Below are 15912 nucleotides of genomic sequence, written 5' to 3' on the forward strand. Positions count from 1 at the left end.
ACAATAAACACTGGAAGCTCTGAAATTCAACTGTGAAAATGTCAATTTCTGAGCAGACTAGAATACCACTGCATGCAGTTTAGTGCATTGACTTATCAGTATGCGAGTGGTAACAAAAAGTGGTATGCTCACAGATGTATCAGTACACTGCAACAAGTTTATTCAATGCTGAGGCATTCCCTATAGTAAGAAACGACTCAATACCTCATTAGCAACGGTGTGGTCTGAGATATCCTGAAGTCAAGAAGAGCATTATATAAATACAAGTTTGTTTTTTCCCTTCCCAAATGCCATTTAGGCTGTAGACATCCCCAGAACTAAAGAAGAATGCTGAGCATAAGTCAGACTCTTGATTTTTTTTTGGTGGGTTACAATACCAAAATATGAAATGAGAATACACTTCAAAAGAAATAAATCAAAAACAAAATCAGAAGGCAATTTATCTTCAGTTGCTCTCTATCTGGGAAAAGATGTAGATCATGGAACTGGAATTTATGAGATTGGGCTAGAAGCACTCCAGCATTATGTGTTCTTTTATTCTGGTTTATAAGAAGTTACACTAGTTTCAACAACAATCAGATTCATACACTTCAAGGACAAGAAATTAGTTTTGCAATTTCCTATTTTTCTGCCTGGATTTGTGGAATAGGTCAAGGGGAAAGTCCCGTCTGGCCCACTTGCACTCGTCACCCTGCTAATGTTCTGTCTAACCGCACTCACATTGTGAGTCTGCTGCAGGACCTGCACTCTGCAGGATCCTTTTACCCACACTGTTAATGTTCCAATTTTGACTGGCCAAGGAACCATCTCAATGGTTCAATCAGGAGGAGGCAGCAGTACTGTGAAACTCCCGTACATGGGCTGCCTCAGGTGCCCCAGAGTCCTGATGACGACTGATTTTTGATTGGACCTTTCAAATAAAAACCCTTTCTTATCAACAGGGAGAGTCTCAATGCTCTTAAAACAAGCATAGGGGAGGTTTGGATTATTGATAAGGTGGAGAGAGGTACAGGAGATGTGGGAGTGGAGTAGGGAGAAGATAGTGAGAGGAAAACAAAGAACTATGCTACCTGTATTAAGTTTACCTGAATATATCAGTATTTGGTTAAATATTGGTAAAATAAAACTTGTTTCTCATGAGTGGCCTTGGAATTGATTTGGATTATAAATCCAGCTCTCTTCACAAAACAGTGTGCATCAATGTGCTACACAGTACAAATTTATTTTTGTTTTCACTTTCTTTTGGACATGCACGCACTGCTAATGATTGATGACAAAGGTCACTGGTACCGCCACGATTGTGGCAAACTTGCATGCTGTCATTTGAGGTTAGAACATTGCTACAAAACCTCATTCATCAAGATTTAGTTATGTCTATTTTCCATTATACCTGGAACCTTCACACAAAGCAGCATAATTTAAGGCTGCAGTGCAAACATGTGTATGCTTAATATCACCACTATGTAAATGAAGAAAAGAATCAGTTTGTTTTCAATATAAAACTAACAGAAAAAGGCATTTATTCTGATTTCTTCTGGATTTGGAAATGATTTTTCAAAGAATAAAAACAGGAAAAAAATTCAAACTTATAAAAGGTCAAATTAATTCAGCAGGAACTTACTTTTTTCTTCGCTGTCGCTCTTTTAATCTGGAGTGATATATATCTACCACAGCAAGCTTCAAAGCTGTTCAAACAAAGTGAAAATATAAAAATGATGAAGGGGATTACTTAAGCAAACACCAGCATCTAATCGCTATATTAAAAAGAGAAGGTTGAATTGCTAAATAAACTGATAAGAGAGAAAATAACAGAATTTGACTCTATTTAATACAGTTTTTCTTGAGAATTGCATTTTCTGGTTAAGTTTTAATATGCTCTAGCAATAAGGGAGTCAAAAGCAGGAATGCTACATCAATGCTATATCGCAGAGGCAAAATATTGTACTCACTGATGAGCAATCAGTTACCATCTTTGCAACTTTTGTGTATCCAGAAATATTTTGCTTGTTATACAAGGCATTTGCCAAGTTAAACCCATCAATATTCTGAAATAATTTCCACTAGAATTTATTTTGGCATCTTCCCATAACAGACAACAATTGCAAATTATTTTGTAAAAGGGAGAATTAGAAAGCTCTCCTTGCATGAGGAAAAAGCATCAAAGATACAGTTATGTTTTGATGGGGTTTACTAAGCTAGCAATAGGTATACTGTCAATCAAAAAACTCACCATGTAAAATATCAGAGTCATCCTCTACAAAATCAATGTCCCTCAAGTCCCATTCTGCATAATTATCAAATTCCTGTTTGAGAGATATATGCATCAGTTTTAGTATCACTCAATTTTTTAAATTAAATGTGGTAAATGGAAAAGCAATTGCTGCAACACTTATTAGAAGGAAGCTGGTAAGCCTCGGACTTCCACTAAATTGTAAATATCAAACACAAGCCAAGGTAAGTCTGCTTATTCCCTGCTCCAATGCTGTCAGCTTAACTCTGCAGAGTGTGGTCCCAACGGACATGTCTCACACTGGGATCTTGACAGTGGCTGACTGGCCATAATATTGATGCCAATATCAAATATATGCCAAACATTAAAAAGTTGATGCTACCTCATGACAAAGTGCATTCAACTGCCCTTCACTTGGGTTGGCAGGCGGACACATTATGTGACCAGCTTTTGCAAGAACGAATTGCAAATAGGTGAGAGGAAAGGCATTCTAAGAACCAAAGTCAGTATTTATAACACTGTTCATAATGCGACATTTGAACAATAATTTTACATGAACATTTCTGAATTTACAATCCTGATATAAACGATTTTCAAGTATAAACATTTTCAAATAAAGATCAGTGGCATGGATTAGATGGGCCGAAGGGCCTGTTTCTGTGCTGTAGTACTCTATGACTATTCTGCCTATTGATACTGGTATTTGTGCTCCACACATAGCTCTCCCCATCTTTTCTCTAACCTTATTTTATATGCTTTCATTCCTTTCTCTCCTCTAATTATCCAACACTCCACTGAATACATCAATTTTTCTCAACTGCTCCCTGTGGTAGCAATTTCTACACTCTATCTGGTCTCTGGGAACTTAACTGTGCCTTACCAAATAAAAAATAAATTCGCGCCGGGTCCTTTTGAAAAAATTATTTACATGGTGATTCTCAAACCCAATTAAGGTAAATTACTTACCTCAACAAAGTCTGCTCGCGCTGGCATATATCCTGCCATGTCCCTTGACAGTGCCGAATCAAATGCTGGCCTAGGTGGTTCATCAGAAGCTGTGGTTAATTAGAAAACAACAGTAACTTACTTTATGATAACGGTGTGCCAATTAATAATGTAAATATTAATTCCCAATGGTGGATAACATCCCACAATTGTTTTGATGGAAGGTGCACTAAGGAAATATTAATTTGTTTTTTTCCCCCAATCACATTTTTTCTCTTGTACTCCAAACTTGGAGCAGAGGTCTGGCTAAGTAAGATCTGTGACAGTACAAGACTACGAGACCCTGAAAGTTCATGTTTCAACCTTCAGAAGATATTACTTGATGCCCTAATGCTTCAGTGCAATGTTCTCAATAAACAGTGAGTAGCAACTGGCCATTCAATGGGATGAACATCATATTGAAACCTGATCAAGTCACCATCTGATGTCCCACCAGAACAAGCTTGGCATATTTACCCCTTTGTGATCTGGCAACAATTGTGGCACTCCTTTGGACTCCAAGAGATGGCAGGCACGGTAGTGCAGCGGTTAGTGTAATGCTATTAGAGTGCCAGCAACCCAGTTTTAATTCCGGCTGCTGTCTGTAAAGAGTTTGTACATTCTCCCCATGCCTGCGTGGGTTTCCTCTGGATGCTCCGGTTTCCTCCCACATTCTAAAGATGTACAGGTTAGGAAGTTGTGGGCATGCTACGTTGGCACCGGAAGTGTGGTGACACTTGCAGGTTGCCCCCAGAACACTCTACGCAAAGATGCATTTCACTGTGTGTTTCGAGGTACATGTGACTAATAGATATCTCTTCCAATTTGGATTGTTTTGCAAATACTTTTCTACTTTCAAACCCAATGATACTCACATCTGAATGTGATTGCTGTATCAAGGTCTTTGGATTCTTCAGGCTGCTTCAAACTCAGTAATGTTGAGGAAAACAGTGGATTGTTAACAAAATGTTTCATATAGTGCTTCTCACAATCTTCCTTGGACTTTGTACGCATCTGGTTGGCGACATCTTGCCTTCAAAAAAGTTGTTTTGAAAAATGGTTAACAAGCATATTTGTTCATTCTTCTAATGTAGAGTAAAGTAATAAACTGTAGGTTACTGGGTATATGTGCTGCACATGCCATCCAAAAAAAATACAGCCTTTTAGAATTCTGCTCAATTCTACACAACTCATTACCATTGATGTTTTATTTAACAACGATTGCATTTACATAGCACCTTCCACATAACAAAGTGTTTCAAGCCTCATGAGGATTATCATCAAGATTTGACACCAAATGACATCTGATTTGTGTGGCTGCATTAATCCAACAGAAACATCCCAAAGCACTTAACAGGTACATAAACAAATAAAAAAATACTGCAGTCACAAGGGGATTTTAGTGCACACGATCAAAACCTTGGTCAAAGGGGTAGATTTTAAGCAGCAGCATAGTGATGTAGGAAGGTGGAGACATTTTGGGAGGAAATTGCGAGCAGAAATAGCCACAAAATGGTGGAGGGATTAAAATCAGGGATGCTCAGGGCATAACTATGGGAACTAGATAGGTCCAAGAGTTAGGGAGAGAGTGAAAATTACAGAGATGAGTTCACTGAAAGTTTTGAAAATAATTAGAATTTTAAAATCAAGGCATCGGTTAACCAGGTACAACATCGGTCAGTGAGCACAAAAGTGACCAGAAAGCTTGGTCAAAGTGGGTCAAATGTGTTCAGGATAGTCTTAAAAGAACAATAGAGAAGTGGGGAGGGCATTTCAAACTTTACGTAAGGGCAGCATAAATCATGGTGATTAAAATTAGAAACACACTTAATGCCTGAACTGGAAAAGCAGAGAGATCCCAATTCCTAAAGGCCACAAGGAAGTTACTGATTTTGGGAAGGTCAGGGCCATGGACCGATTCGAAAATAAGCATGAGAATTTTAATATTGATGCTCAGCTTGAGAATGTTGACTGGGAGAACATCAGAGAACAAAGTTTGGGGTTGGGGCCATTGGTATGGCTTTGGTTATCCTACTATTTGGTTGGAGGAAATTTGTGCTCACCCACTACTGGACATTTGTCAAGTAGCAAGAGAAATGAGAAATACTAGGAGGTCAGCAGGTGGATGTGAGATGAAGGTTAATGTCATCAGATATTCAAGTAGATCAGAAATAAGAGCCAAGAATAGATCCTTGGAAGATTCCAAGCAGGCAACAGTGCATGAGTAGAAAAAAAACCAAATGCTGGTGTTTGTGGTTTTTAATATGATCCTGCTGAAGATGCTATTTGCAATTCTGATGAGTTACTTCTGTACTGGAGTGTAAGTCACTTTGGATGGAATCAATTAGAATAGAAAATGAACACAGTTTTGGAGGTATTTTAAGAAGTAGCTACATTAGAAGTGGGCTAATGGTACGAATTGGCAGAATGAGATGCAAGTGGGTAAAGTTCTGAAGGGGACAGAGATAGTACTCAAAGAAAAGGATTAAGTAACATAGCTAAGGCAGGAAAGGGGAGTCAGACAATCAACAGTTGAAGTGAAATAAAGGTTAAGAGAACAGGATGTGGGGAACATTAATGAGGTTGGAAAGAGCAGCAGAGGTGGGAGAATTTGGGAAGTGGTCAGGCCTGCAAGAAGATTAGGGGACGTTTGGCATGGTAGGTTAGGAGAGAGGAGGGAAACATCAAAGGCAGCTGAATAAATGGCCTCAATCTTTTCCATTAACTCCTCATACTCATTGGTGGTGAAAGTGGAAACAATGGAAGGCAAGAGATTAGTGTCTAGTGGATGTGAAACCAGGAGTTACTGCATTCCAGGATGATCCCAGAACAGTGATCAGTTCTAGCCAAGGAAAGCATTATCGGATGCATGACCTGAACAAATCTGGTGATGAATGCTTAAGTCAGTTGCTCACAGTAGATGCCCAGATACATGTAACCTTGCTTTTAAGAGGCTTGAGATGAAGGGCACATATTCAAGATTCAATTTGCCATGGATGAGGACCTTGCATGCAAAATTGATCAAATGCTCAGGTCAAAATTGCCTGATTCCACTGATTGTGCTGTGTTGGGAAGCCTGTGTAGATTTTGATTAGATGTAAAGGCAAGTTTGAAGTGTTTCTTTTTCATTTCAAAAAACTTAATTTATTGTAAAACTGACCAGCTGCACGTTGAAATGGTTCAGTGGTTTCTTTAAATGTCATTTTAATTGATTTAAAATCAGGTTACTCATGGACGACTGTACAACCTTATTAAAATTATTTATTTTCACTTTTACCTTTAGCTGTGCAAACAAAATTGCATGAAGTCACCTCTGAAAGGCAATAATGAATTACTTTTGATGGAAAAGAAACTTTCTAATTGAGGATTTCATGTTCATGATTAAACAAATTTATTTTAGTAGGAATTTGAACTGTAAGCAAAATTTCATGGCAATATTTATAATAGGCATTAATCCTTATTTAATCAGGCTTATTTTACAAGCAATAATTTAGTATCTTGAAGCTCATTCTGTACATTATTCCATCATATTTTAATGCTTTATCTGAACAAGACATTCTTTATAAATTCACTTATTTGCAATTGACAGTGGGCAGATCTATAGAGCAACAACACTTCCATTTTGCCAAGCTACAGGATTTTAAAAGTGGAGGATTGGAAAATGTTAAACACAAACTGCTCAAATAGGGAAGGCTGTGAATGTTTTAATAGAACACTATTGTAAGCAACAACAACTTTAAGGAGGCTGTTAAAAATTATTTTGAACAAATTATGGATACGAGTAATTATTTCTATATTACCACTGCAAATAACATACTATTTACAATATTGTTAGGCTTTTAAGGGAGAAAGGTTTGTAATGAAATATTTTTTGGCAAAGGTGTACAAATGATATACAGATTGATGGTAAAAAGGGGCCAACATGTACTAATTTTAGTTGAAAAGGCACGACACATGAAGGTGCATTTTTTTCTGCTTTATTCAACCTCTTTTGTTAAAATTTTTAATCTTTTGTTGACCAAACTGCTGATAAATTGGTGTTCTTCTTCTTTCCCCACACCCCCTTCAAGATCCCAGACACAGCAGATATTACAGAGAAAAAAAGAGTAGAGAAAGCTTGATGCAAAAACTGTTTATTTTCTATTGAATACAGTCAACTTAATTATAAAAGTTAATTCAACCCAAGATAGAATTTCAAATTTGTAGTGTCTGAAGTAAAAAATTTTCATATTTAATAACAAGCCTTTAAAATATTACCTTATGTTATGACTATGCATTTAAAATATACAAGATTAACTTAATAAATCAAAATTAAAGGTTCAGAATGGTATTCTCCTTGAAAATGAGGTGAAGAACTATATTAAATATTGTGCATTTACATTATCATCTTTTTTTGTGGTCAATGGAAAATATTATGGCATGGAAAACAGGCAAAATTTTGGATTTCAAGTGGTGGCATTAAATGCAACCACAGCAAATATCTTAAACAGAAGTTATTGGCTATCATCATGAATTTCTCCACCTCACCTGTCACTTTATAGCCCCTGATAACTTTATTGATGATTTGGAGCTTTGTCTCATTTAGGACTGAAATGGATTGAGGCTCATTTTACAATACGAAAGACTGAGCACATCCATTGGTACAAAGAGAAGGGCTTGCAAATAAGAATGCTGTCACTGGATGACAACTTTTGTGACAAACCCTACAGTTAAGTATAGATAACACTGCTGACCGCAAATGCACTAAGTTATCAAGGACTGAGATGAACACTCTTTACTCATAAAGAACAAAAGAAATGGGATTCGATGCTGGTGTGGTTGTGATGGGTGCGCAGGGAACAATTGGCTTGCCGGGTAACAAAATAGTAGCAGGGAATAGTGAAGAGAGCTGAATGCCTCTATTATGGTAATAGAAACATCCATGGAGTCCTGGTATGAAAATAATCCTAAATTTCATGGAATATTTTTATATTGCAAATGAAAGATCAATTATGTTACCAGTTTCCAAAACCACAGTCCATCACAGCCTCAAGTAATGCCATCTCCTCCTGAGCTGTCCAGTTTGGATCCAAAATTGGAAAATCAGATGTCTGTGTATGGGTAATGGAAAAAAAGAAAAAAAAATCTATTTACACACAGCACCATTCATCTTACTAGTTCCAATGTTTAAGTACGGAAATTGAATCTCATTGTCACAGTTGACCTATGCCTGATTGAAAGAACAAAAGAGGTGGATAAATTTAAACACTTTCATTCTCTGCACACAAATTTCCATCAGAGGTTGTTCAATAAACTCAGCCTATCTTACTTTGTGAGTACAAGGAAATTACGATAACATCTTGAGGCATACAGTATACTCAACCATTGTCTGTTCTACCTTTTAAAAAACAACAGATTTCGTTCATCTTTATAATCTTAATCATCTCTTTTATACTTCCTGTACTTTGGATCTTGGCCTGATATCTAGGTGTGATGATCAAGAGAAATTCTCCTCAATTACCTGTTCCTACTTTACAGAAGTTATTATGCTCCAAAAAAATGCTTTATTTGCTTTTATTTACCCTCTGAAAGAACCTACAGAAATGCAAGATTTCCTACAGAACTGCAAGATTTATTTAAAAACTCAGATGTGAAGCCACTGGTATGCCTTCCTTCAACATTACATACCTAAAACTGTATGAATGAAATTGTTTACTCCAAATTATAAAAATAAAATTTTCCTACATTTAGGAAGTGATCAGTACTCTTTTGAAAAGAAAATCTAGTACTTACGTTTGGGAGAATTTTGAAAATATCTGTACTTACCATTATTTCATAGCTATGATCACTTTGATGCTTCTTGTACTCAAAGCCTCTGGTAAAGCACTATAAACAAGAAAAAATAATTTAAAAACATTCTTCACCTTAAGTTTCTTTTAAAAAAAGTTGCTTGATATAGCGAGCTTTTCAAGTAGTAGAGACAAATACTCATTAGTAAAATTATTTGAAATAAAAGCAGAAAATAGTCAGCAGGTTAGGATTTTTTATTATGGGTTGATGACCACTCATCTGATAAAAGATCGCCAATCTAAATCTAGAACTCTTTCTTTCCTCAGGCGCTGCCTGACCTGAGAATCGACAGCATCTTCTGTTTTTATTTCAGATTTACAGCATCTACAGTTTTCTTGCTTTCTAATTAAAATAACCTACTTTACTTTAGGAAATTGTGTTGTTCTTTTTATTCCAGTGCTGTTTGCAATCAATGTTCCAATTGATTCCCAAGTCCTCACCCTTTACAATACTTTTTCTTTAAGCAGTCATGAATATTAAGACTTTATGTTGTGCCAGCATGTCCCAAAACTTGGCCATTGCTTTTTCAGAAAAATTCATACACGAGAGGAATACGCTCAGTTCATAAGTTCAGATGCTACATTTCAGCAAAATTATAAATTACTGAGCCATCTTTAAAAACTGTTATTCATGCACTCTGATTTTTCTGGTTTTCATCTGAACTGTATAATCACCTCTGGATCTCCGATGAAGATGCCAATAATTTGAGAATCCTCTGGATCTTTCCTACCATCATTTATTATTATTATTTTTCTTTATTTGGTGCCAAGCAAAGAGAATGAAGGTTTCAACACAAAAAGTGCTGAAGAAACTCAGCAGGTCAGGCAGCATCTATGGAGGGAAATGGACAGTTGAGACCCTTCATCTGGACTGGAAAGAGGGGAGATAGCCAGTATAAAGAGGTGGAGGGAAGGGGTGTAGCAAGAGCTAGCAGGTGATAGGTGAATCCAGGTGAGGAGGAGAGATGGGCAGATGAGGGCAGGAGATGCAGGTGAGGGCTCCACCAAAAGCAGTGGGGGGGAGGGGGTGAATCCCTTTTTCTGAAAATGGAGGACATCTCAGATGTCCAGGAGTGGAAGACCTCATTACGAGAACAAATGCGGCGGAGACAGAGGAAGTGAAAAAAGGGAATGGCGTCCTTGCAAGTGCCAGGGTGGGAGGAGGTGTATTCGAGTTAGCTGTGGGAGTCAATGGATTTGTAGTAGATGTCAGTGGAAGTGTGAAGGTTTCAGACGTGCCCCATCAGAGATGTGGTTAACAAGACAAGAGCTAGGAATTGGAAAATGCTGAGCCTTAAAGCTGAATAGATCAAACACTAGCAGTTTGAATCTGTTGAGTCTTGTTTTGCGAGTAAAATGGAGGTAGCATTCTAAGACCACACAAGTTAACTTCAAAATGAGTGCAAATCATGAACCCCAACCCTTCACCATTACGGTATATGTTATAAACCAAATCAATTAAAACTCCATGTCCTTGTAACTGGTGAGAGAAAAGGTCACGGACTTCCCGCAGATAACCAAAGAATGCAGATACCACCAAGGGTTTTTTACTTTCTACCCCATACACTCTCCAAATAAGTATAAATATGCCCTATACTGTAAAAATATTAACATGCATTAATAAATAATTAACACAAGTACCTAAAATGAAATATTAACTAACAAACTACTTCCAATTAAATTTATATGCAATGATTAGTTGTGTAAACAAAGTCTGATCTTTATTAGAACAGTGAACAGCAGGGAGCCACTTGACACAAGTGGTCTGAAACTGATCACCCCATTTATACAGACATTAATTCATTTCTCAAAGTGTACATGTACTACAGACATATTTGTTAAGAAAAAAAATTGAGATGGGACCGGTGACTGACCTTGCAATCACAAAGATCTGCAAATCAGCAGATAACGTATAGTAGGGAATAGGAGAATAAGTCATAAATTGAACACAATCCATCCATTTTTCACATAGGAGGATATATTTTTCCTGATACACATCAATGAAGAGTTCTTAATACCATAACTAATTTAATTCCCTTAACTTGGACTACAACATTCATAAATAGAGCTATGGTTGACATCTAATAAAACACAAGAACAGGGCATCAAAAACAAGCAGTCCCCAGGTTACACAAGGTTTCCATTCCTGCAAGTTGCCTGCAAGCCGATTCTCCACAAGTCAGAAATGGCCACCATCTATAGGAACCCACATTGTATTGCTCTACATCCACTTGCTATAATTCCTTCATTTCATTGAATATCCACCCTAGCGCTACCCAAAATTAACTAAAAGAATATCTACTGTATACAGTCATTAATGAATACCACAAAACATTTTATTATTACTATCTTGAAAAATACTTTAAAACATATGGGAGAAGTTGTGTGAAGTCAGATTTCTGCAAGTCAGGTCATCCGTAACCCAGGGACCCCCTGTATAAGAATAATATTTTTTATGCAGCATGTACTTTGCAGAGTACCTGTAAGCATATAAGCAAAGGAGGCGGCCCACAGTCAGCACACTTTATGTAGGGTTCCATTAAGTAGGAAGAGCAACCACGACATGGTGGCTGATCAAATGGGTCACCTGAAATAAATTGGAACAAGACAACTGAACAATTACTAACTCTGAATACTATAATAAAACTGTAATACATTGCATACTCTCAGTTTTTGGCACATGCTAAAGTGGAATTGTTAAATTTTCATGCAGCTACTTCAGCAACTCCACAAGTGATCCCAAGCACATCATCAAATAGTCATAAGAAATGTTCTTGCTGAACTTATTTTTAAGTGCTCTGAATGTAGACTTTAGCCTTCCATTTTTGGTGTGTGTGTTTGTAAGCAGCATTTTAACTGTAGTAAGGACATATTTCCATAATGCTGTTACAAAGCAAGTTCCAGGACTTCTCTCTGCAATATTTAAGGAAATACAACAGCAGCACAGCATGCAACTCAGAGGGGAACTGGCAGAAGGATAGAGGTAGAGGGTTTAGAATGTTGTCAAACAAGCTTTTTGTTGCTGCAGTGTACGCTGAAGACTGGGCACGCTACAGCCACACTGGATAATAGTAGGGGATGTGCATTTTTCCAGAGGGGAAAGATCTGAAGATAAAAATCATTCGTTATTGGTCTGTTTAGAGGTAAAAGAACCATATGGCTCAGTGGCTGAATAACAAAAGATATATTAAATAAAGAAGAAAACTGTGATAATATACAAGACTGCACTCTGTTATCGAGATATGAGGGCATCATGAACATCAGAAACAATGGCTGACCATTCTCAGCTTCTAGCTAGGGGAACTAATTATACAGTTTGCTGCCAGCTGGTATGGACAGGCACCAGCAGATTTAAATTCGGAACAAGCCTTCCTTGTCTATATTACACCTGGGGAACACACATATTGCCTATTTCACTCTATAAATGGCAGCATTGGGCAGAATGCGCATGACACACGTAGCACATCCTCTGACGAAAGCAACACTCGTGGTTTACTGACATCCGAGCTTAGGCCGAGGAATGACAAATGGAGATTAATTTAGATAAGTATGAGGTGTTGCGTTCTGGGAAGACAAATCAGAGTAGGACTTTCGCAGTAAACGGTGGGGCCCCGGGGAGCGTTGTAGAACAGAGGGCCCTAGGAGTACAAATACATAGTTCCCTGAAAGTGGTGTCACGGGTAGACAGGGTGATGAAGGCGGCTTTAGGCACTGGCCTTCATCAGTCAAGGCACAGAGTATTAAAGTTGGGATGTTGCAGTTGTACAAGACATTGGCGAGACCACATTTGGAATATTGTGTTTAGTTTTGATCACCCCGCTGTACGAAAGATGCCATTAAGCTGGAAAGAGTGCAGAAAAGACCTATGAGGATGTTGGCAGGATTTGAGGGACTGAGGCTGAGCAGGATAGGACTTTATTCATTGGAGCAAATGACAATGAAGGGTGGCCTTATAGAGATGTATAAAATCATGAGGGGCATAGATACGGTGAATGTGCACAGTCTTTTTCCCAGGTTTGGGGAATCAACAACTAGAGGGCACAGGTTTAAGGTGAGTGGGAAGAGATTCGATAGGAACCTGAGGGGCAACTTTTTCACCCAGAGGGTGGTCCGTGCATGAAATGAGCTGCCAGAGGAAGTGGTTAAGGCAGCTACATCATAACATTTGAAAGGCACTTGGACAGGTACATGGTTAGGATAGGTTTAGAGGGATATGGGCCAAATGCAGATAAATGGGACTAACTTAGATGGGCATCTTGGTCAGCATGGACAGGTTGGGAGGAAGGGCCCATTACTGCGCTGTATGACTGAAACACTTCAGTGGGCTAACGATATACGTGGGGCATCAGTCTACTGCAACCTAGAGATATCATTAGTTATGACCTTGAGTGGATGCTTTTAACATCTAAATGCTGTAAATATGGTCTTTTTACATTAAAATAATTTTTCACTCAGTCATCTGTTTAGCATAGCGACAGACTTGGTTCAATTGGCAGGTCTTTCATTCTGGTAAGCAGTTGCAGCTTCAAGTGCAAGAAACCCGAGCACAAATATCCAGGACGATACTCCAGTGCAGTACTAAGAGAGTGGTGCATTGCCAGAGATGCCCCCACCTTTGAATAAGTCGTTATACTAAGGCCCCATCTGCTCTCCCATGTGAATGCAAAAGATCCCAAGGTATAATTTTAAAGAGCAGGGCTTATCCCTGATGCACATCTCTCAATCAATATTAATCAAATATTAACACATTGTTGTTTTTGGGAGCTGACTGTGCACAAGTGCTTTTTTGGCATAAAGAACTTGGAACAGCCTGAAATGCTACAACATAATTACAAGTTTTTGGTTTGCTCAGTTGTAGATCATTGCAATTTACTGTTCAAGAGTGCATTTTGTTCATAAAGTCCATATCAGCCAAAAATACAGCCATCCAGGTAAAGCACACTTCCCAGCTCTTGATCTGGAGCCCAGAAGATGACAGCACATTGTGTTCATCCCAGAAATTTTTAAATGTGATAAGGGTTTCTACCTTCACCATCCTCAGGTAGCAAGCAACTTCCAGATCCATACATGGACAGGAATTCTTTGACATAGACATGGCATTGATGAATAACTTAAAAAAAATCTAGTATGCATTTATTGCATTGTTGGCAAGGCCAGCACTTATTGCCTATAGCCAACATCCTGGAGAAGGTGGTGAGCCGCCTTCTTGAAACTTCGCAGTCCTTACATGTATGGGTTGGGAGCTCCAGGCTTTATACCCAGTAATGATGAATGCCTGCTGACATATTTCCAAGTCAGGATGGAGTGTAAGTGGAGGGAAATGCACAGATGTTCCTGTTGTCCTTGTTCTACTTGGTGGCATAGGTATCAGGTTTGGGAGATTACCAAGGCAGTCTGGGCAAGTAACAGCAGTGTATTTTATAGGGGGTACCATACTGGTGGAGAGAATGGAGGAGACAGTGACAATCAAACAGGCTGCTTTGTCCGAAATGGCATCAAGCTTCCCGAGAGTTGCTGAAGCTGCACTCATCCAGGCAAGTTAACAGAATTCCATCATGCTCCTCTATTTATATATCGTGGGAAGGCATAGGGGTGTCAGGAGGAGAGTCAGTTCCTGCAACATACCAGCTTCTGATCTGCTCTTGTAATCACAGTATTCGTGGTCCTATTGAGTTTCTGGTCAATGGTGACTCCTAGGACATTGATGATGGGGGACTTGGCAACAGTAATGCCACCAGATGTCAAAGGGAAATAGTTAGAGTCTAGTCTTGTTGGAAATGGTCACTGCATGGCACTTTTGTGGCACAGAAGTTACTTTACACTTATCAGCCCAAACCTGAATGTTGTCTAGGTCTTGCTGTGCACTGCTTCATTTGCTGAGGATGTGCAGCTGGAATTGAACATCATTAGCCAACATCCCCACTATACAATACATTTAATGGTTACTTGTGCCCTAAACCAGTGCACAATGAAGCACTTTGGCAATGGGGGGGGGGGGGGGGAAGAGGGTGAGAAAATTTTAGCAGAGTTCTCCCACCCAAACCAACCTCATCAGGTCCGGGTGTGGGCCCGGAACGCCCCGCCGCCCGCCCTCCCGGGGCTGCAGCTTCCCCCCGGGGTCGGGACACATGGGGTCGAGGGGGAGGCTACTCACTGCCAAACGGCGCCAGCCGGTCCATACTTCGCAAATCGCCGCCAACAGTGGACACAGGTCAGCAACGGACACCGAATGATGATCGGAGAGAACCCCGCGACCCCTCAGAGAACCGGCCTTGCCGCAGCCTCCCCGGACCACGCTCCTCGCCGCGTAGCCATTTTGAGTTTTACACACATGCTCGACGGCCCGCCCGCAAAATGTCGGCTCATGTCAATCGAGATGATCGACACACGGGCCGGCCAATCGAAAGTCGAGATCCCGCAGGTACACCCGCCTACATTCATCATGTTAAGCCTATGCGCAAACTTCAAAGCTTGCAACCTGAAATCTGTTTATTCTCTGTTGGTGTGCTGAATTGCTGAATGTTTGATTTAGACTTTGGTTGTTTATTTTATGCTGTACGTGACTCCAATTACTTAAATATAAATTGAGTGGGTAAAGAGGCACGCATGGATTGCAGTTCCTGGATTTATTTTAGTGAATAAAGTATTTTTGTTAAAAAAAAGGACTTTGCATTCAAAATTGTACATGGTGCAAGGCAGATTTTTTTCTACCCTATTATGTATTCTCAGTTATGTATGTGGTATCCGTGTGTCAGCGGATGAATAAGCATTTCGAAAAGATGTTTTAAAGGATTAAGCAACTATTGAATTGGTTTGGAGAATACGGCAAATGATTTGAACATCGAGATCCTACAAACGATAATGAAAGAA

General features: G+C 39.0%; 1 protein-coding gene across 2 annotated transcripts in view; it reads right to left on the reverse strand.

Annotated features, from left to right (window-relative positions):
- Positions 1–15376, reverse strand: part of tada2a (transcriptional adaptor 2A) — a 30881-nt gene extending 15505 nt beyond the window's left edge. For both annotated transcript variants that reach the window (XM_052035451.1, XM_052035450.1), the window contains exons 1-8: positions 15197–15376; positions 11523–11629; positions 9020–9079; positions 8213–8304; positions 4090–4247; positions 3197–3285; positions 2231–2303; positions 1622–1685 (exon numbers count right to left, since the gene is read on the reverse strand). In XM_052035451.1, coding sequence (XP_051891411.1) covers positions 1622–1685; positions 2231–2303; positions 3197–3285; positions 4090–4247; positions 8213–8304; positions 9020–9079; positions 11523–11629; positions 15197–15221 — 668 coding nt within the window. In that variant the 5' untranslated portion in view covers positions 15222–15376. The remainder of the gene's footprint in view (positions 1–1621; positions 1686–2230; positions 2304–3196; positions 3286–4089; positions 4248–8212; positions 8305–9019; positions 9080–11522; positions 11630–15196) is intronic.
- Between the last annotated feature and the right edge of the window lie 536 nt (positions 15377–15912).

Source organism: Pristis pectinata, chromosome 21, assembly GCF_009764475.1.
Source record: "Pristis pectinata isolate sPriPec2 chromosome 21, sPriPec2.1.pri, whole genome shotgun sequence".
Lineage (NCBI taxonomy): Eukaryota > Metazoa > Chordata > Chondrichthyes > Rhinopristiformes > Pristidae > Pristis > Pristis pectinata.